Raw genomic sequence first — 20,820 nt, forward strand, 5'->3', positions numbered from 1 at the left:
AAGGAGTTGGGAATGGGTGGCCTCCCCCCATCTCTCTGTGCTTCTGGGAGCCTGGAAGTCCTACCTAGGAGCTGCCTCTAGAGCCATATAAGCTCATTAACACCATGATCCAGAGACTCATAAATAAATCTCAGAAGAGAGCAACAAGCTGCAGACATGTCTCTGGACCCCAAAGTCACCATCCAGTTGAAAACTTAACTCCAGCTGTATCAACCTATTTAAAATTTTAGAGTTTCTAGAGTGTGTGGCTGCATTTGTGGCTGCATGACATTTCATAATCTACATCACTGATATACCAGGAGTATCACCACATTGGATGGGGTGTAAAGTAGGATGCAACTGATCTTGATTAAAAATATATATATATGTATATATATACTACTTAATAATAGTAAAAGGAACATACTTTTATCAAAATTTCTTAAAATTATGGGAAATTTATTCTCTTTAATTTTTTCTTAAAAGTTACACTGTAAGTGTTAATCATTATTAGCTTGATGTAATAATGTAAAAGCTAAAATGTAGCTTTTAAAAATCATTCTGCATTTACTAAAATAAGCCATCAATGCCAGTCCACCCTCTATTCATGGCTAAATATTTAAAGGTTATTTATAGCCTCTTTGATGAATTCTTATGTAAATAAAGTGAAATTATGTCCTCAAAAAGTAGAAGCTGTTTGTTACTGGAACAGCACAACTGTAAGTTTTATGAATATGTATTTTAATATTAGGGGTGAGCCTGAGTCCCCATAAGTTTATGGATAATTTAAAATACAAGACTGATTTTGAAGATAGCCTAAAAGTTTTTGCTAGTAAACTTTGATCAACTGTGCATATATTTATAGTTTAAAAGTTTTTCTCTTATTCTGTTGTCCACAAAACCTACCACCACCATCATACCAAGAGTAGTCACATATATACCACAGGAGCTTCTAATTCTAGCTGCTATTCAAGTGAATGTTTCTGTGCTAGAATTTCCCCCCACCCCTGTAATAAACTTTATGGCTGAACTATTGAGGTATTGTTACAGGCATAATTTCAAGAGTATGGTCATTAAAATAATTTTCAGTTTATGAACTTTTTTTAACCTGATGTTGATGTAGTTTATGTTATTTGAAAATAGATAATTTCCTCATAGAACAAGATGGTAGTAGAAATAGTATTTGATGTTCTTCTATGTTCTGCTAAAGATCAAGTGAGATATTGTTGTCCCATTTCATAGCTTTAGTCATATAACAAAGATTCAAATTGTAAGTTAACTATAGCCTTATTTTTCTTATTAAATTCCTGTTTCAGTGAGATAAAATAAAGCTCACATTCTTCGTCCCTCTCAAAGAGCCTGGTAAGCTTCAAAGAGTATCCCACCCACACGGAAGAGCCTGGCAAGCTCCCCATAGCGTATTCGATATGCCAAATAAAGTAACAATAACAGGTCTCATTCCCTTAACCCTGAAAAAGCCTTCAATCTTTGGGAAAGACGAGTAAGGAGAGGCTGCTAAAATCTCAGGGCTGGGACGAATGGAGACGTCACTGGTGCCTGCTCGAGCAAATTGATGAACAACAGGATGACAGTGATATATGTATGCTATATATGTGTGTGTATGTATATCAGCATATAAAGCTCAACCTGTAAGAGCATGTTAGTAAATCTCTTATATAAGGGCTTAATGGATCCAGGCTGAGATACAACAATCTTCACACACTTCCTACTAAGGAAACTTTGATCATTTTTAGTGGATTATTCATAACAAACAATACAAAATAAATTATTTAGGGCCTGATATTGAGATAGGCTTGGGTGGTAGTGGAGAAAATTTGAAATGATGGTGGTGGAATGGTGGTGGGATTGGTGTTGGATTATTTAATGTAAAAAATTATTATGAACAACTTTATAAAAATACAATAAAAATAAAAAATAGAAGTGGGGGGAAGAAAAGAAAAGAAAACCATGGTTGTGGCAGGAGGGACAGCATAAAGGGCTGGTACACATTCTTTGTGTGCTGGAGGCCTGTGCTCAATTCTCCATGGCCTCTTGAGAACCAATAAAGTGACCCCTGAGCACAGAGCTGGGAGTTGTCTTTGAGGACCCCAGGGTGTGGTCCAGAACAAAATAAAACAAAACAATCACAATATCTGACCACCTCTTTAAAATCCCTTTCCAGGGTTGGAGAGACTGTGTAAGGGTTAAAGCACTTGCCTTACAGTTAACTGATCCCAATTCTAGTGAAGATTCCAGTATGATCCCTAGCACGGAGTATGTTCCTGAGTATATCCAGGAATGATCACTGAGCACAGAACCAGGAGCACAGATGTGCTTAGGAGAACCTAAGCACAGATGGGTGTGAACCACCCCTTCCCCCCACCCAAATTCATTTTCATGTTGAAACAAATGAAATTCAAAATTACTCTAACCTCAAATATTAAGAATAAAACTATGTCTATATAAATTATAAGTAATTATAGAACTCCTGGATGAGGGAAACAAAATTATACATTTGGAAGGCTATCATATACAATGTTTGACATAAAATGCAAGAATTCTCTGCAAAGACTCTAATTTCTCAGGTGGTCTTTGCTTGTGTAAGCTTACTTTGTCAGTTAAGCACAAGTATAATTATGCAGTGGCAATTCTAAAATCTGTTTGTCAATCTGTTAAACCATGTGATCAGTTTAACAATAAGGAATGATGGAAATTAGAAAAGTTTCCAAAACGGAAGAGGTGGTGAAACAGGATTATTTAATAGTATCTTTCATTCAATATTTGGGCTTGAGTAGCTTTGGCAATAACACATTTAAAATTTCCAGAGTTGAGGCCTGGGTTGGCACCCTCATGATCCTCTGAGTATCACTGGGAGTGGTTACAAAGCCACAAACAAACTTTCACAGTGAAAATATTTTGAGACACAAACTAGGAATTTGACTAGCCTATTTTGAGCAAATGTTTTTTTTTCTTTCATTGTTACATTTTTGCTACTTTACTCAGGTTTACTCCTGACTTTGTGCTCAGGGATCTCCTGCAGTGATCAAGGGACACCATATCTGGTGTCCAGGATCTAACCAGGGTTGGCTTCATGCAAGGTCTTAACCTTTATACTACCTCTCTGGCCCCACAAATTCTTTAAAAACTCTATTTAAGGGACTGGAGCAATAGTATATCGGGTTGGGTGTTTGCCTTGTACGTGGCCAACCCGGGTTCAATTCCCAGCATCTCATATGGTCCTCTGAGCACTGCCAGGTGTGATTCCTGAGTGCAGAGCCAGGAGTAACCCCTGTGCATTGCCAGGTGTGACCCAAAAAGAAAAAAAAAACCTCTATTTAAATAGTCTTGAAAATTAGATCAATGTGGTCTTTCAGACTTCACACAGTGTTTCCCTAAAAAATTAATAACTTTTGAGGCTGGAGTAATAACACAGCGGGTCGGGCGTTTGCCTTACTTGCACTGACCCAGGTTCGATTCCTGGCATCCCATATGGCTCCTGAGCACTGCCAGGAATAATTCCTGAGTGCATAGCCAGGAGTAACCCCTGTGCATCTCGAGGTGTGACCCAAAAAGCAAAAACAAACAAACAAAATTAATAACTTTTTTGGGGGTGGGGTGCTCAGGGCTCACTCCTGGCTCTACACTCAGGGGTCACCCCAGAAACTACTTGGGGTCCTGGGGAGAGAACCCAGGTGGGCCCAAGAAAGGCAAGAACTCTACCTGCTTTACTTGCTTATGTGTTTTTAATTATTTTGGTTTGTTTGGGGGCCACACCCAGTGTTGCTCCTGGCAGTGCTGGGGGATGCGGGAGATACAACACCAGAAGGGCTGTGTGCAGGGCAAGCACCCTACCTCTACCGCTGTACTCTCTGGCCCCAGGTAACATGTTTTCTTTCCAACTGATCATAGTTTTCCCACTTGATTATTTGATCTGGAATATGCTTTACTTTTTTGACTGCTGGGAAAAGCAAGCCTATTATTAGAATGCAATCTGCTGAACTGTGAAACAATGGTTTTAAATCCTACATGCCTAAATATCACGTAAAAGCGGCAAAAAACCACTCTTACTCCTCTTATTTTCCTTTCATGGTTATCTTTTGCAAGTCGTGGCTAAATTATGTTGTGGAGTGGGAAGCTTTTATCAAAGGGCAAGGGCTTATAAACTCTTTCCCAGGAGCTTGGGCACGGAATGGAGTTTACTCACAAACCCCACTTGGCAGGAAGGTAAAACATACCTTTCAATGGTGAGATGTGACCTTCTGCTCACATCATTCAATACCATTCTTCTCAGCTAAAAAACACATCATTAGTCACACACTCTGGTTTGAAGTGTTTTCAGTTTACACACATAAAAATACAGGTCATCCTTAGTCAGTTCCCCTAATGTGTCCTATTTCAGACTATGTTTAAAAGGAAGACTAGGGGCGGGGGCGACAGTATACAGCTTGTATGGCATTTGCCTCGCACACGGTGCACCCAGGTTTGATTCCTGGAATCCTATATGCCCCCCCACCTCCAGCACTGCCAGAAGTGATTCCTGAGTGGACAGCCAGGAGTAATTCCTGAGCATTGCTGGCTACGACGCCCCCCCATCACCCACTCAAACAAAACAAAACAAACCACAAATAAACTAAGACCGGAGGGTTCGGAGCAATAATGTAGCAGGTAAGGCGCTTGCCTTGCACCTAGCTGACCTGAGTTGGATCCCGGGAACCCCATAGAGTCTCCGAGCCCGCTACCTCTGTACTACTCTCTGTACTACCTCTCTGACCCCATAAATTCTCTAAAAACTCTTATTTAAATAGTCTTTAAAATTAGATCTATGTGGTCTTTCAGACTTCACACAGTATTTTCCTAAAAAATTATTATTATTTTTTTTTTTTGCGGGGAAGGGGTGGGCATACCTGGAGTGCTCAGGGCTTACTCCTGGTTCTACACTCAGGGGGCAGCAGGGAACCCATGTGGGGCCCTGGGAAGAGAACCTAGGTTACCCCAAGCAAGGCAGTAACTCTACCTGCTGTGCTTTACAGTTATTGAGTACCTGAGTATCCCAGAATTGATCCCTGAGCGGCGCCGGGTGAGGACCCCAAAACAAACAAGACTAAAATTCACGCTTAGTACACCTAGGTACTAGAATTTAACCAAAGTGCGCTCCACAGGAGCTCAGCTTCAGCGCCCAGGGTCCAGCCTCCGGGCGGCATTTCTTCGGCTCCGCCTCCTAGTTTTACTCGCTCTCTTGCCCCGCCCCTTTCCTCAGAGCCAATGGCGCACTCCGCCCTACACGAGGGCCCGCCCCCTAGCGGCCGCCTGAGGCCCGGCGTCGGCCCCGCCCCCGCCTCCCCGCCCCCGGGGTCCTGGCCGCGAGCATGCGCAGAGCGCGCCCCGGAGAGAGGCTTGGGGGTCGATTTTCTTCTTTCTTCCCCCAGTCGCGCCACTCTCCAAAGCCCTGAGCACCCTAGTGCGGCCGCTGGGCCCCGCACAGGCGCTCCCGGAAGGCGCTGCTCGGGCCTGGGTGCGTCGGGACCCGGATGTGGAGCCGCTCGCGGCCGGCGGGGACTCTGTGGCAGGGCGGAGCGCGGCGGCGTGCGCGGGGGCAGAGAGAAGGGGGCCCGTGGGCCCGGGCGCTCGCCGGACGCCGGGAGGTACCGCAGGCGCCCCCGGGGGAGGAGGCGGCGCCCGCCCCGGGGTCGGGGGAGAAGAAAGGCCGGCAGTTTAGCTTGCTCCCCGCCGCCCTCGCCGCCCCCGCCGGGCTACCCTCCCCCGGCCCCCGGCGTCCCCCGCGCTCCCGGCCGGGGGAGAGCGTGGTTTCCTGGCGGCCGTCGCTGTAGCCTGGCCGCGGAGCCCGGAGGAAGCGGGGGAGTCCCCGCCCACGGCCCCCTCCGCTCTGCCCGCCCGCCGCCGCCCCGGAGCCCCCGCGGCCCGGCCTCCCGCCCGAGCAGGAGGCGCGCCGGCGGCGGCGGCGGCTGGGCAGCGGCGGGGCGCAGGGCGCGGAGCGCGCCGCCGGCCCCGTGAGTTACTCCCACGTCCCCCGGGGCTCGCTGCCGCCCCCGCCGGCGCCGAGAGTCCGGACGGGGCCCAACGCCCTCCCGGGCCCCCCGGCGGCAGCGGCGGCGGCGGCGGCGGCGGAACCCCCCGCCCGGGCCCCGATGAGTAACTCCCGGAATAACCGGGTGATGGTGGAAGGGGTCGGGGCCCGGGTAGTGCGCGGCCCGGACTGGAAGTGGGGCAAGCAGGACGGCGGCGAGGGCCATGTGGGCACGGTGCGGAGCTTCGAGAGCCTCGAGGAGGTGGTAGTGGTGTGGGACAACGGCACGGCCGCCAACTACCGCTGCTCTGGGGCCTACGACCTGCGCATCCTGGACAGCGCGCCCACCGGTAAGGCCGCCGTGGCCACCTGGCCCCGCGCCTGCGCGCGGCGGGAGGGCGCGGCCCGGACGGTTGGGCAGTGGGTCGTGTGGGACGGGCTGGAGGGAGTTTTAGGTTCGTGATCCGGTGGACACAAACTTGTAGGCAAGACCCCCGGCTCTCCTCTTCCCCCTCAGAGCCATGATTTCAAATGCCGCAGCCGTGATGCTTTCAAGCCTGGGAGGCACAAAGCCCCAAGAAGACAACAGACAGTTCCCCTCCTCCCCCTGCCCCTCCCGGGAAGGCGTCTGGAGAGGTCTGTGCAATGAGCCGTGAAATCAGTCACCCCCCACCCCGGGATAACTCCGAACGGAGGCTCGCCTAGACATATGGTGTTTAGTTGACCGGTTACAATTGGAGAGGGGTAGCTCACATTTATTGAGATCTCTTGGGGTTTTTGTTTTTGTGGTGGTGGGTTCGGGTGAAGGGGTTCTCTGACGCCGACCCGAATGCTGGTGGAACCTGGGAAGGGATTTTCCATCGAAATAGTTTGATTTCATATTTTCACACCCACTAAAGGGAAAAACCATCTAAGGGGTTCAGTCATTTCTTTGCCGTTACTTTTTTTTTTTTTCCAAGCGTTTGCATGGAGTTCACCAGCTTTTTCGTTGTTGTGAACATTTAATCTCACATGTAAGGTACTTGACCATCAGGAGCAGTGAGTCAATGTCCCTGATTTGCAGAATTTCAGAGCATTGTTACCGACTTTCGAATTTTTATAATACATAAACGGATGATTTGCTGTCCCCAAATGAAGGTCTTCTTTAAACGAAGAGATTCCTCTTCTTCCCAGATTCAGTGAAAAATAATTCAGATTTATGATTTATGATACTTTAAAGAAGGCATAAATAACCTTATTCTAAGATTTTATGAATGAGTTTGACAGTTTAATACATTTAAAGTGAGTTCTTGGTTATTGCTAGCAGTAGTAAAAGGGAAATTAATGCAGCTCAACTCAGTCTTTGAAGAAATTGCATAAAATTTTGTTTCTTAAATGACTTTTTAAACATTGAAAGGGATATACCTGCTCAGGACTAAAAGAATAGATTCAGGAGGAGACCCGGCAGCCATTACTTTACTGGGTATTCAGATAGATCATTCTAAGCATATGTGTGTGTGTGTGTGTGTGTGTGTAACTAGAACAGTGTAAATCTACTTACTTTTTCAGAGCACAAATGGCAGTAAGCTGTATTCTTTTCTGCACTTCGTTTCTTTCACTTAATGAATATTGGTGATCGTTTCAACAGATATACCTTTTTTTTCATAGCTGCACATTTGAGTGCAGTGATTTATTTAACTAGTACTTTATCAACGAGTATTATGTTGTTTCAGGTCTTTACAATTATACAGTGAATAAATCCTTGTACATATATCATGTATATGTGTTGTGTATTTCTGAAGTGGAAGTACTGCATTAAATTGCTGCATTAAATATTAAACATACTTAACATTTTCATAGATGTTGACTAATTGCCCTGCTAAGGCATTTTAGCAATTTATACTGTATGCAGTAATGTATGAAGCATGTACCTGCTTCTACACATCCTTAAGATTTATCATGCTGACCCAAGCTGAAGTTTGACCACAAGTCAATGTTGGAAGCATTTTGGAATCAGTAATTGTAGGTTTATGGGACAGTACAAAATTCCTCCCAGGGCAAAGATAAAATGTAACATCTCGCACTCCAGTGGCTTTTGAACTACTTTAGTGGTGCCTATGTTTTGTGGCATCTTTCTGTCATAGTTTCATTATCTTATGTAAAAGTGTTTAGACTTAGATGTCTTAAATGTTAACTTATAAGGTTTATACATCAGTTTGTGTAGCCTTTAAGTTTGTTCATTTGAATCCTTTTTTTCCTCTTTTGGTTTTTGGGCCACACCCACTGTTCTCAAAGTTCACTCCTGGTCAGCTCTGGAGACCATATTGGGTGCTAGGGATCCAACCCGGATTGACTGTGTGCAAGGCCAAGTGCCTTAGCCGCTGTCCTGTCGCTCATCTGATTGTTTTAGCAAAAACTTAAAAGCCATGTTTAAGTGTGAGTTGGAGAGATAGTACCGTGGATAGAGTGCTTGCCTTGCATGTCTTGTCTTGCTTGCTTTGTGTGGAGTACCTGGGCCCTGCCAGGAATAAGTCATGAGTAGCACTCAGTGTGGCCTAAAAATAAAATCTCCATCATGTTTAGGTAGAGATAGCTAGTCTATATATGAGATTCAGGCTTCTTCTCCTTTTTTTAAAAGAAGAATCGAACAAATTGAAAGCTCTGGTTTAGTTTTAGGACTATAATACCCTGGTGGGACTTAGGGAACCATATGAAGTTCTGGAAAATGCAGGTTGACCGTGCAAGCAAGTGTTCTACCTGCTGTACTGTTGCTTTCAGCTTTCTGATGTTGCCTCTTGATTAACTGTAATTTATGTACTCTTGGGGCTGGAGTCATAGCACAGGGTAGGGCTTTTGCTTTGTACGAGGTCCACCTGGGTTTGATTCCCAGCATCCTGTGTGGTCCACCTGTGCTCCATCACGAGTAATTCCTGAGAGTTAGAAAGCAGAGTCAGGAGCATCACCGGTGTGACTGTCCCCCCCTTCCCCCAACCCCCCAAAAAAGTAGTTTATGTACTCTGGGTAAGGACAACATTGTAGTAATAATGTGGTTCTCCCCCCCACCCCCACACACACTCTTTTTGAAATTTGAGCCAACCCAACAGTGGTGAGGATTTGTTCCTGGCTTTGTGCTCAGGAATGACTTTTGGTGGGGCTTGATAGACCATATGTGGTGCTGTGGTTTGAATCCAGGCCAGGAGTTTGTGCAGGTGCCGTACTTGCTTTTTGTCTTTCAGGCCCCAGGTTTGGCCTTCTTAGTGCACCATAGGAGTAGCTATATGCTACTATGATAACTTGTTATTGGAGGATGCTAACTTGGCTAAGTTACTTGTAGTCTCGCTTGCTGTTTCTTTACATTGTCAGTGCAGTATCAGTGTGAAAAAGGCAAATATCTTGGTATTATTAAGAAAATAAGGTTTGGGGCTGGAGCGGGTAGGGCGTTTGCCTTGCACGAGGCCGACCCGGGTTCGATTCCCAGCATCCCATATGGTCCCCTGAGCACTGCCAGGAGTAATTCCTGAGTGCAGAGCCAGGAATAACCCCTGTGTATCGCTGGGTGTTACCCAGAAAGAAAAAAAAAGAAAATAAGTTTTAAGTATTGGAATCTTGAGGATTTTTTTCAAGATCCACACTTTGAAACGATTCCTTAGAATCATTGAGCATCGAGAGGCTTGTATAAGAATGTTCACAGCAGTGTTGTGTGTAAAGTAAAAATGTGGGAAAGAATCTTAAATTTGTATCAGTAGGAGAATGAATAAATGAACTATGTAAATTTATTTAGTGGATTTCTATATAGAAGAGAAAATATTAAGTAGAGCAAGAAAATAGTTTCTCATAAAAGGAATCTACTGTGTGTTAAGTGCAGGAACAATTTATTGTTTAGGGTGAGATTCTCAGATTGGATGCTATTGCCATATGAATTCATTGATAATTCTTTCTGATTGTTCCAGAAGACTGTCCTCTGCATTATAGGTCTGCATCCCAGATCTCTGCCCCCAAGTTAAAATTATAATAACTCCCAGACATTGCCAGGTACCCTTGGAGAGGAAAGTTGTAACTGTTTGATACTTAACTGGTTTAGAGGTATATACCTGTTGGGGAAGTAGCACTGTAGCACTGTGGTCCAGTTGTTCATTGGTTTGCTCGAGCGGGCACCAATAACGTCTCCATTGTGAGATGACTTGTTACTGCTTTTGGCATATCGAATATGCCACAGGTAGCTTGCCGGGCTCTCTGAGATGGATGGTGGAATCAAACCTGGGTCGGCCTTGTGCAAGGCAAATGCCCTACCCACTGTGCTATCACTCCAAAGTACACAAAATAAATATAGTGATGAAAGGAGTATTGTAGTATTGTTAGGTTGAAAGTGGAGAGCATTTTATTGGGGGCGAGGGGGCTGTACTATTTCGATTTTGTCTTTAATTTGGTGCTAAGTGCTTAAAAGTTTGTTACATTATTTATGCATCTTGATATTTTGACAATTTATAATTTTTACATAAACTTTTATGGTAGGCCAGCCACTGTGGTCTTGGATGATTTATTCTTTGTTTCTTATGTTCATGTTATCTGAACAGGAATTTTATAAATATATTGTAACATGTCTGGAAATTAGAAATGGATAATCTTTAAATTTAAAATAAAATTTCACAATTTTTTCTAAGAGGTTAGGATTCTAAAATTGCCCTGGCCTTTGTTATTAAGATCACTGGGGATGTACTTTCTTGGTTGCGAGGGGTTACTCATATAGTTATGCTTGCCAAGGGCCACACATACAGTGCTTTTTGGGACTCAAACTCATTTAGTTGTGAGCAGCCATTCTGGTTGATGCTGTAGTGTTCATGGCAGTTGCTCCGGACTTACACCTGTGCTCTCTGGGCGTTGTAGTACTGGCTACAGTGCTTGCACGTGTTCAGCTTGGGGATTACACACATTAGTTGTGTGTGTGCTTGCACATACCTGGCCGTGTTCTGGAAATGGCACAGGGTTCCTAGACAGTAGAGCCATAGGGGCAAGGTTTAGTGCTTGTGGGTGGGACTGAGGAGTTGAATTTGGGACATCATGCTTACGTTGACCATCGAGTCATCCCAGGTTTCCCTGAGTCTCTCTGATAGTTTCTCACTGTTTTCCTGGGAAGTTTTATGTGAATGCTTTAACATTTTGGCGTATGAGCTTTTTTACTTTCAAGTGACAGTCACATGGTATATTTGAATTTATGATCTAGGATAGTTAAATCTTGAGAATACAAGTCCTTAGTATAAATTTAACAATATCACTTTAATTTTGTATGCAGATATATGTGATTAATTTGTACTGAGCAAAAATAGTGTAGAAATGTTATTTGTGAAGTCTGTTTGTGAAGTCTTATTTCTGAAGTACTTATATTAGACCTTTTATCATGGAGTATGATTTTGTAGAATTTAAAGAGAAATGTGTTTTATTTTACTTAAGCTAATTTTGTGGTCATTGTTACCAGAGAGTGGAAAAAATGAATTTGGATTTCCTACTCAGATTTTTTTGTATCTTCCTGGGTGTATGAAGATGTATGGATGATTAGGTTTATTGAATGCTAGTTCTAGTATAGGTTTTTTTTTTTTTATGTTTTGGGGGCAGTTAGTCTTTTCCTTGCATTTCCAGCAAAGAATGCTTCTTAATTCACTTGTGGAGAACCTCCTTTAGAAGTTAGTGCTCAGTTGAACCATCCAAGGTAAGCACTTTTATAAAAAAATGAAATATAGCACTCAGCCATTTCTTCAAAGTTTTATTTCTCTTCTGGTCTGTTTTAGAAATGACTACAGAAGTAAAGAATATTGTTAGGAAGTAGAGAGTGTTAGGAGGAAACAGGACTTCTGGGAATAATATTTGAGATGCCAGATGTTGGAAGCTATTTCTTAGTAATCACGTCTATAAGGAATATTTTCCTATAATATTTTCTATTGCTGTCGCTATATTGTAATTGTCTTTCTTTTATTATTTTTTTGGTGGAGGGGCACACCCAATGATGATGCTCAGGGGTTGCTCCTGGATCTGTGCTCAGGAATCACTCCTGGTGGTGCTCAGGAGACCATATGGGATACTGGGAAACAAACCTGGGTTGGCCGCGTGCAAGGCAAGCACTTACCTGCTATACTCTCTCTCCTGTCCATGTAATTGTTTTTTCTTTTTTTTTGGCTTTTTTGGGGTCACACCTGGCAATGCACAGGGGCCACTCCTGGCTCTGCACTCAGGAATTACCCCTGGCGGTGCTCAGGGGACCATATGGGATGCTGGGAATCGAACCCGGGTCGGCCGCGTGCAAGGCAAACGCCCTACCCGCTGTGCTATCTCTCCAGCCCCATGTAATTGTTTTTTATATGACATTAGCTTGAACAAGTGGGGTGTGGAGGAAGTGGAGAAGGAATTATAAATTAATATTTCTGAATTAAATGATCTTTTGAATGGGCTTTGACTTTTTGGACCCAAGGTTAGAAAGATGTTATTCTAAGTGTGATAAAAGGAAACTCAGGTGCAAGGAGATTATTAAGAATTTTCTCCACTGGGGCTGGAGTGATAGCACAGTGGGTAGGGCGTTTGCCTTGCACGAGGCTGACCCGGGTTCGAATCCCAGCATCCCATATGGTCTCCTGAGTACCGCCAGGAGTAATTCCTGAGTGCAGAGCCAGGAGTAGCCCCTGTGCATTGCCGAGTGTGATCCCCCCCCAAAAAAGCAAAAAATAATAATTTTCTCCACTTGGGGCTGGAGAGAGTGGTTGGAGGAAGCAGGGGTGATACATTTACCTTGCATGCTGCTGACCTTGATTTGATCCCAGGTACCCCATATGGTCCCTGAGCATGCCAGGACTGATGCCTGAGTATAGAGCCAGGAATAAACCCTGAGCATGCTGAGTGTGCTTCCCCCCAACCAAACAAAAACAAAATTTACTCTCCAAAAGTGGATACTCTGATGGTGGTGTGTTGCTGGAGTAATGCTTGTGTGAAACCATCTTGACAGTGACAGTGTGGTAAATTGTAGTATCTCAATAAAGTTGGAGAAAAGGGGTTGAAGCAATAGCACAGTGGGGAGAGCATTTGCCTTGCACATGGCTGAACTGGGTTCTATCCCCGGCATCCCATTTGGTCCCCTGAGCCCCACTAGGAGTAATTCCTGAGTGCAGAACCAGGAGTGACCCCTGAATATTACTGGGTGATGACCCAAAAAAGAAAAAAAAAAAGGAGAAAAGATAAAGAATTTTTCTTTCTAAAATTCTTCCTAAAATCAAGAGCCTGGGAAATGACTCATAGGGCTGGAATACATGCTTTGAATGTAGGAGGCCCAGATTCAATTCCTCCACTACATGGGGGTGAACACTGAGCTGTGAATTGCCTCTGAGCATCACCAAGTATGGCCCCCAAACTAAAAACAAGGGACTGGAGAGATAGTATAGCAGGCTTTCCTTGCATGTGGCTGACCCAGGGTTCAATCCTTGGTACTCCATATGGTCCCCTGAGCCCAGCCAGGAGTGATCCCTGAGCCTAGAGCCAGGAGTAAGCTCTGAGCATAGCTGAGTGTGGCCCCCAAACAAAAGAACAATCTGTCCCACCCCCACAGCTCCCAGCCCCCCTGGGATAAAGCTTGGTGATAGAACTCATGCTTTGCATGTGTGAGACCGTGGGTTTGATCCCTGGTACTTCGAAAAACAGAATAGAACAAAGCACTTTGGTGTTTGGTCGACATAGATATTAAGAGTTGTGATTCTCTCTTTCATTTGGATCATCATAGTTTAGAAATTATCCCTACTTGTACTACCTTTTCTGTGGGAAAATTGTTCAGAGAATTAACATAACCAACTTAGTAATTAAATTTTATGATGATGCCTGTAATAAGTTGCCTTTGATTTATTTGTTTTTAGTCCACACCCAGCAATGCTCAGGGGTTATTCTTAGCTCTGCACTCAGGAATTACTCTTGGTGGTGCTCTGGGACCATATAGGATGTTGGGGATTGAACCTGGGTCGGCTGGGTGCAAGGCAAATACCATGCCCACTGTAATATTGCTCCGGCCCTGCCTTTTATTTATTATTTATTTTTTGGTTTTTGCTTACACTTGGCTCTGGACTCGGGGATAACTCCTGGCGGGGTTTGGGGGACTATATGGGGTGCCAGGGATTGAACCCGGGTTTGCCACATGCAAGGCATACACCCTACCCACTGAACCATTGCTCCGTCTCTAAATTGCCTTTTATTAAGAAACAAATAGCCTCTGTTCCCAGCATTATTATATGTGGTCTCCAGAGCACCATCAGGAGTGGTCTCTGCACAAGGAGATCCCAAACCTCCCCTAAAAAGCCCTTTCCTAATTTTTGTATTATAAAATTGTTTTACCTGTTTAAACTGTTTTATTTTTGGATTTTGGGCTACATCTGATAATGGTCAGGCTTACTCCGGGCCCATGATTTAGGATCAGCTCCTGGCAGTGCTGTAAATCGAGTCTGAGTTGGCCAAATGCAAGGCAAGGGCCTAAGCTTCTAAGTACTATTTCATCAGACCCAAATTGTTTTAAGATTTTCTATAAGAAGTGTTTATGCTAACCAGAAGAAACGAGAAATAACTAAAGACAAAAGAGTTGCCCATAATTCTGTTGCTGAGAGATCTTATTTTATAGTATTTTTTTGTAGATTGCACTGCATTTTTTTGTCTATCTGAACCATATTTGAAGCTAAGTGGGTATAGGACAAGATAGTTGTTTTGCTCCTAAAATGAAATAGTTTTTACCAGTTTACAAGTCTTACAGTGAAGACATTACTGGTGCAGGCTGGAGCAAATCGATGAGCAACAGGGTGATAGTGATACAGTGATACCAGGAAAAAAAAGTTACAAGTAGAGAAGATACTGTCACTGTCACTGTCATCCTGTTGCTCATCAATTTGTTTGAGCAGGCACCAGTAACATCTCTCATTGAGAGACTCATTTTTTACTCTTTTTGGCTCTGCTGCGCTGGCTCTCGATACTCTCCGTAGCTTGCCGGGCTCTCGGAGAGGGGCGGAAGAATCGAACTCGGGTTGGCTGCATGAAAGGCGAACGCCTAACCGCTGTGCTATCCTTCCAGCCGGGAGAAGATACATTCTTTTTTTTGGGGGGGGGGTCACACCCGGCAATGCTCAGGGGTTACTTCTGGCTCTGCACTCAGGAATTACTCCTGGTGGTGCTCAGGGGACCATCTGGGATTCTGGGAATCGAACCCGGGTCAGCCGCGTGCCAGGCAAACACCCTACCCACTGTGCTATCCCTCCAGCCCCAGGAGTGGTTTTTTTACCTCTGTTGGATGTAGCTGAAAAATTCAAAACTCATATGATGCATCCTGAAAAAGGAATTGTGCTTATTGATCTTGACTAACATGCTTACTCTTGTAATTTTTTTTTCTTTTTTTTTTTGGTGGAGTTAAAGCCACATCTGGAGCTCCCTGGGGTTGTTCCTTTCTGTGCTTAGGGTCACTCTTGGTGATCATCTGGGAACCATATGCAGTGCCAGGGCTTCAACCAGAGTCAGCTTTGTTCAGAACAAGTTCTGTTACTGTATAATTTCTCTGGCCTTCATAATTTTTTTCAGGGGGGCACACCTGATAATGGTAAGAGCTTACTTTTGGCTCTGAACTCGGGGATAGGAGGTCCTGGCAGGGTGTAGGGACCATTTGAGGGTGCTGGATTGGCTGCACGCATGGCAAGATCCTACCTGCTATACTATTGTTCTGGCCCCTGGCCTTAATCTTTCTTTTCATTGGAGGGTTGCACCCAGTGGTACTCAGGAGTTATTTCTGGCTCTGTGCTCAGGGATCACTCCTGGCAGGGATTAGGGACCATATGGGATGCCAAGGATTGAACCCAGGTTGGCTGCATGCAAGCCAAGCACCCTACCCTCTGTACTATTGCTCTATCCCGTGGCCTTAATAATTTTTGAACAGGGGCTGGAGCGATAGCACAGCGGGTAGGGCGTTTGCCTTGCATGTGGCCGACCCAGGTTCAATTCCCAGCATCCCATATGGTCCCCTGAGCACTGCCAGGGGTGATTCCTGAATGCAGAGCCAGGACTGACCCCTGTGCATCGCCAGGTGTGACCCAACAAGCAAAAAAAAAAAAATTTTTTTTTTGAACAAAAAGACTTAAGTAATATACATTTTCTTTTTTTTTTTATGAGTCCATATTTAAATTTATTGATCAACAAGTACTTAATGCTTTCTCTATGACAGCTTTGTGTTCTCTGAGGCAGAGTCTGTAACTGGCATCTAGTCAGAATTCGAAGTGTAGGTGAGCAAGCATTAGAGACTATCATATTCCTCATCAATGAAACAATATACATTTTCTAAGTTATTAAATTTAGCCAGGATACCATGAAAGCTGAGCAGATAGTCATTTGACTATTAGTTGAATGAGTCAAAAGCTAACATCAGGTGGCTCATTTAATGGTGGCAGATGTCTTTATAAAGTCTATAAAGTGAAAGAGCAGTAACTGTCTAGGGTAATAATGGTATTCTATAGGAAAGAGACAAAGCACTGTGGTTTAGGGAATTAAGTAAGCATAAGGTTTAAACTGGGAAACCATATTTTAGATGAGAATGAATTAGGTGGATGTGAGTAGAAACAAAAAAGCTACTAAGATAAGATCGGTAAAACATTAATTTTGTTTATATCATTGTCTTTTATCTTGTTTTATGTTTTCTTTTAAGTATCATTTTTGTTTTAAAGTCAATGAATTGCATTCTTCTTAAAGTTCTGTAGTGCTTATCTTTCTTGTGGAGTGGGTAGCTTTATTTACTTTTCCCAGCATTAATCTGTTTCACAGCTGTTCAGTAGCTTTGTTGGCATTTGAACTGTGTGACTCAGAGAAAGGATTTCAATGTGCTTTTGTGTGCATTAATGATTTTTTTCTGAGGTATTCTTTAAAACCATGAATTGTGGAAGTTTTTACAACAGGTTTTTGTTTAAGTGGTTCAATTAAAAGAACACCTAAACTTAGATTAAGAGCTCATGAATGTTGTTATTGATGGAACCTGGAGATGAAAAATAAATAAATAGGGAAATAGCTGAAAACTGGGCTTTCTTATTTATTTATTTTTTGGCTTTTTTTTTTTTTTATTGTGATGGAATAGGTTGAGTAGTTTTTTCCCCTTCTCTTTAATAATTCCCTGGATGTACTCTACCACTGAGCTGTATCCCTGGTTTTGGATACATTTGTCCTATGCCTTTCATTAAATCATTTGAAGAGTTGCACAATGAACAGTGCATTTGTGGGTGGGCCATCCCTTGCTCTCTGAGGAGATTGGGTGGGGGTGGGGTGGAGGGCAAAGCGGCCTTCTGAGAAGCTAGAATTTAAACACCAGGAACCACTTGGGGAGGGCGGGTAGGGGAGAGAAAGAGAGAGGGGGAGGGGGGAAAGGCGGGGAGGAAGGGAGGATGGGACTGGCTCTGTGTTTTTCTTCTTCATAAGAGGATATTAATCCTGTGGTGGAGTCCCATTCCTCATTGCTTTATTGAAACCATCACTTGCTAATTATTTTCTGAAGTTTATTGTTTATGGGCTAAAAGTTGTTAATACCTAGAGATAATTGATTAATTTGATTGATAATCTTCATGTTTTCATGATGATAAAGCTGCTCTTTTTTGGAGTAAATGTCTACGTTGAGAATAGGTTGAAGTTCATCAATGACTTTTGAATGTTTGGAATCTGAGACATATACTTGGGTGGTAAAGGATTGTTTTTTATTTCTCTGGATTGAATCTGTTTCAGTTTTAAAAAAAAAATAAAGGGCGGTGGAGAGATAATACAGTGGGTAGGGCACTTGCCTTGCGCACGGCCCATCAGGGCTTGATCCTTGGCATCCCATATGGTCTTCCAAGTACTGCCAGGAGTAATTTCTGAGTGCAGAGCCAGGAGTAACGCCTGAGCATTGCTGGGTGTGGCCCCTGCAAAGCAAATAAATAAGTAAATAAAGGCTAGAAATGGTCAGACTAATTTGTATTGGTTAAAATGCTCAAAACCTACTATAACTGTCTGTGGAAATTTTGGAATATTTTTTATTTTATTGGAAAGCATCATAAAGTGTTGTCTTTTTTTTTTGTGGCCCACACTCAGCTGTGCTTACTCCTGGCTCTGTGCTCAGGGATCACTTTTGGCAGACTCGGTATCAAATAGAATAGTGGGGATCAAACCTGGGTCAGCCATATGCAAGGCAAGTGCCTTAGCCAGTGTACCATCTTTCTGGCTCTCAGATGCTGTATTCTTAGTTCTTTACTCACCCCAAAAAGTAACGTTAAAGTAATGTGAACATATGTCCTTGTTTTCACAGGCATTAAACATGATGGAACCATGTGTGATACCTGCCGTCAGCAACCAATCATTGGCATTCGATGGAAATGTGCAGAGTGTACAAATTATGATTTGTGCACAGTTTGTTATCATGGAGATAAACATCACTTAAGGCATCGCTTTTACCGAATTACTACACCAGGAAGTGAGCGGTAGGAGAAGTAATTTATTTTTCAGTCACAATTTCTTGCTTGTGTTCATCTTTTTTATACTAGTTAATCCTAAAAATAGGATTTGGAAATAGTATCTGACAGCTGGTGTAGAATCGGGAAGTAATAACGAACTAGATGTCGGACAGACCTTACCTTTGCTAGCCAGAGAAGAGCTGTGTGATGAAACTATGTGTAGCTCTCCCAGATAATCTGGGCTGTTTTTCCTCTGTGATAGAGGGACTTGACATTAATGTTTCTCGATGTAAAAGGAGCTCAGTAGTGTTCATTTTCTTCTATGTATTGTTATTTGCTGCTGTTGATTGAATCAAATGCTTATTCATAATTGTAGCTACTATACTTGTGCAAATTTATAGATTAATAAAACAGTCTAAGAAATTTAGAAGTTGGGCTGGAGTGATAGCACAGCGGATGACTGGAGTTCAATTCCCAGCATCCTATATGATCCCCTGAGCACCGCAGGAGTAATTCCTGAGTGCATGAGCCAGGAGTAACCTTTGTGCATCGCCAGGTGTGACCCGAAAAAGCAAAAAAAAAAAAAAAAAAAAAAAAAGATATTTAGAAGTAAAGGAAATTTTGATTAACATTGATTATTTTGGATTGTACGTAGAGATACACACTAAGTTATTTGGGAGCAAAGAGAAGTACTAATTGCAGATGTGTACAGAAATTTAGATGGTTGAGTCTTCTCATGTAGGTGTGTAGAAATAAGAATCTAGCCAGTCAGAGGGAAGTAGCAGGAGCACTAAAAAAGTGGACTTTGGTATTAACTTGCTTGGTTTATGTCCTGGTCTTGCCACTTAAATGAGTACTTATTTTTGGTTTTCGCTTTTTTGGGCTACACCTGGCTCTACACTCAGGAACCACTCCTGGCAGTACATGGGGACCATATGGAATGTTGGAGATGGAACCTGGGTCAGCTGTGTGCAAGGCAGGCACCTTACCCATGTACTATTGCTCTGACCCCTTAATTGAGTAATTTCAAACAAATTGCTTGTTTGTCTTTTGCTTATAATTCTTAAGGTCAGAAGGTCATAAAGATATACTCGAAATGAATAAAAATGCAAAATCCCATTAGAAAATTAGAACAAGATAATAAACTTAAAGAATTTTGTTGCTGATTTGATAAGATCCAGCACCCATTTATGATGAAAACTCACCAAAATGGGTTTAGAAGGAACTTTCCTCAAGATAGTCAAAGCCATCTACCACAAACCTATGGCAAGCATCATCCTCAATGGAGAAAAACTTAGGGCCTTCCCTCTAAGATCAGGGACAAGACAAGGATGTCCATTCTCACCACTTCTGTTTAACATAGTACTGGAAGTTCTTGCAATAGCAATTAGGCAAGAAAAAGACATTAAGGGCATACAGATAGGGAAGGAAGAAATCAAGCTCTATTTGCAGATGATATGATACTATACCTAAAGAAACCCAAAACCTCTCTACCAAGAAACTCTTAGAAACAATAGATTTGTACAGTAAAGTTGCAGGTTATAAAATCAATACCCAAAAATCCATGACCTTCCTATACGCAAATAACGAAACAGAGGAAAGTGACATAAAAAAAAAATCCCCTTCACAATCATGCCCCAGAAAATCAAGTACCTTGGAATCAGCCTAACTAAAGAGGCCAAGGATCTCTACAAAGAAAACTACAAAACGCTAATCAGTGAAATAAAGAGGACACAAGGAAATGGAAACATATTTCCTGCTCATGGATAGGAAGAATGAACATTGTCAAAATGGCAGTACTCCCCAAAGCACTGTACAGATTCAATGCGATTCCCTATAAGGATACCCATGAAAAACTTCAAAGAAATGGAGCAAACACTTCTGAAATTCATATGGAACAGTAAACGCCCACGAATAGCTAAAGCAATTCTTAGGAAAAGGACGATGGGAGGCATCACCCCCCCCCCCCAACCCAAACTACTATAAAGTGGTAATAATCAAAACAGCATGGTACTGGTCCAAAGGCAGATCCGCAGACCAATAGAACAGGGTGGAATATCCCTACAGCAACACCAATTCTATGACCATCTAATCTTTGATAAGGGAGCAAGAAATGTGAAGTGGAGCAAAGAAAGCCTCTTCACCGTTGAAGCTATTGGTATAGTCAAAGATGACATGCCACTGACCAACCAAGTGGAAATAGAGATAAGCAAATGGGACTATATTAAACTTCTGCACCGCAAAAGGTACGGTGATCAAAATACAAAGACAATCTACAGAATGGGAAAGAATATTCATCTAATACCCGTCAGATACGGGGCTGATATCAAGGATATACAAGGCACTGGTTGGAATCTACAAGAAGAAAACTCCCAA

General features: G+C 43.1%; 1 protein-coding gene across 1 annotated transcript in view; it reads left to right on the forward strand.

Moving 5' to 3' along the window:
- The first annotated feature begins 5,977 nt into the window (after positions 1-5,977).
- Positions 5,978-20,820, forward strand: part of MIB1 (MIB E3 ubiquitin protein ligase 1) — a 110,265-nt gene continuing 95,422 nt past the window's right edge. The window contains exons 1-2 of the mRNA XM_012932164.2: positions 5,978-6,354; positions 18,300-18,471. Coding sequence (XP_012787618.2) covers positions 6,126-6,354; positions 18,300-18,471 — 401 coding nt within the window. The 5' untranslated portion in view covers positions 5,978-6,125. The remainder of the gene's footprint in view (positions 6,355-18,299; positions 18,472-20,820) is intronic.

Source organism: Sorex araneus, chromosome 2, assembly GCF_027595985.1.
Source record: "Sorex araneus isolate mSorAra2 chromosome 2, mSorAra2.pri, whole genome shotgun sequence".
In the NCBI taxonomy this organism is placed as follows: Eukaryota; Metazoa; Chordata; class Mammalia; order Eulipotyphla; family Soricidae; genus Sorex; species Sorex araneus.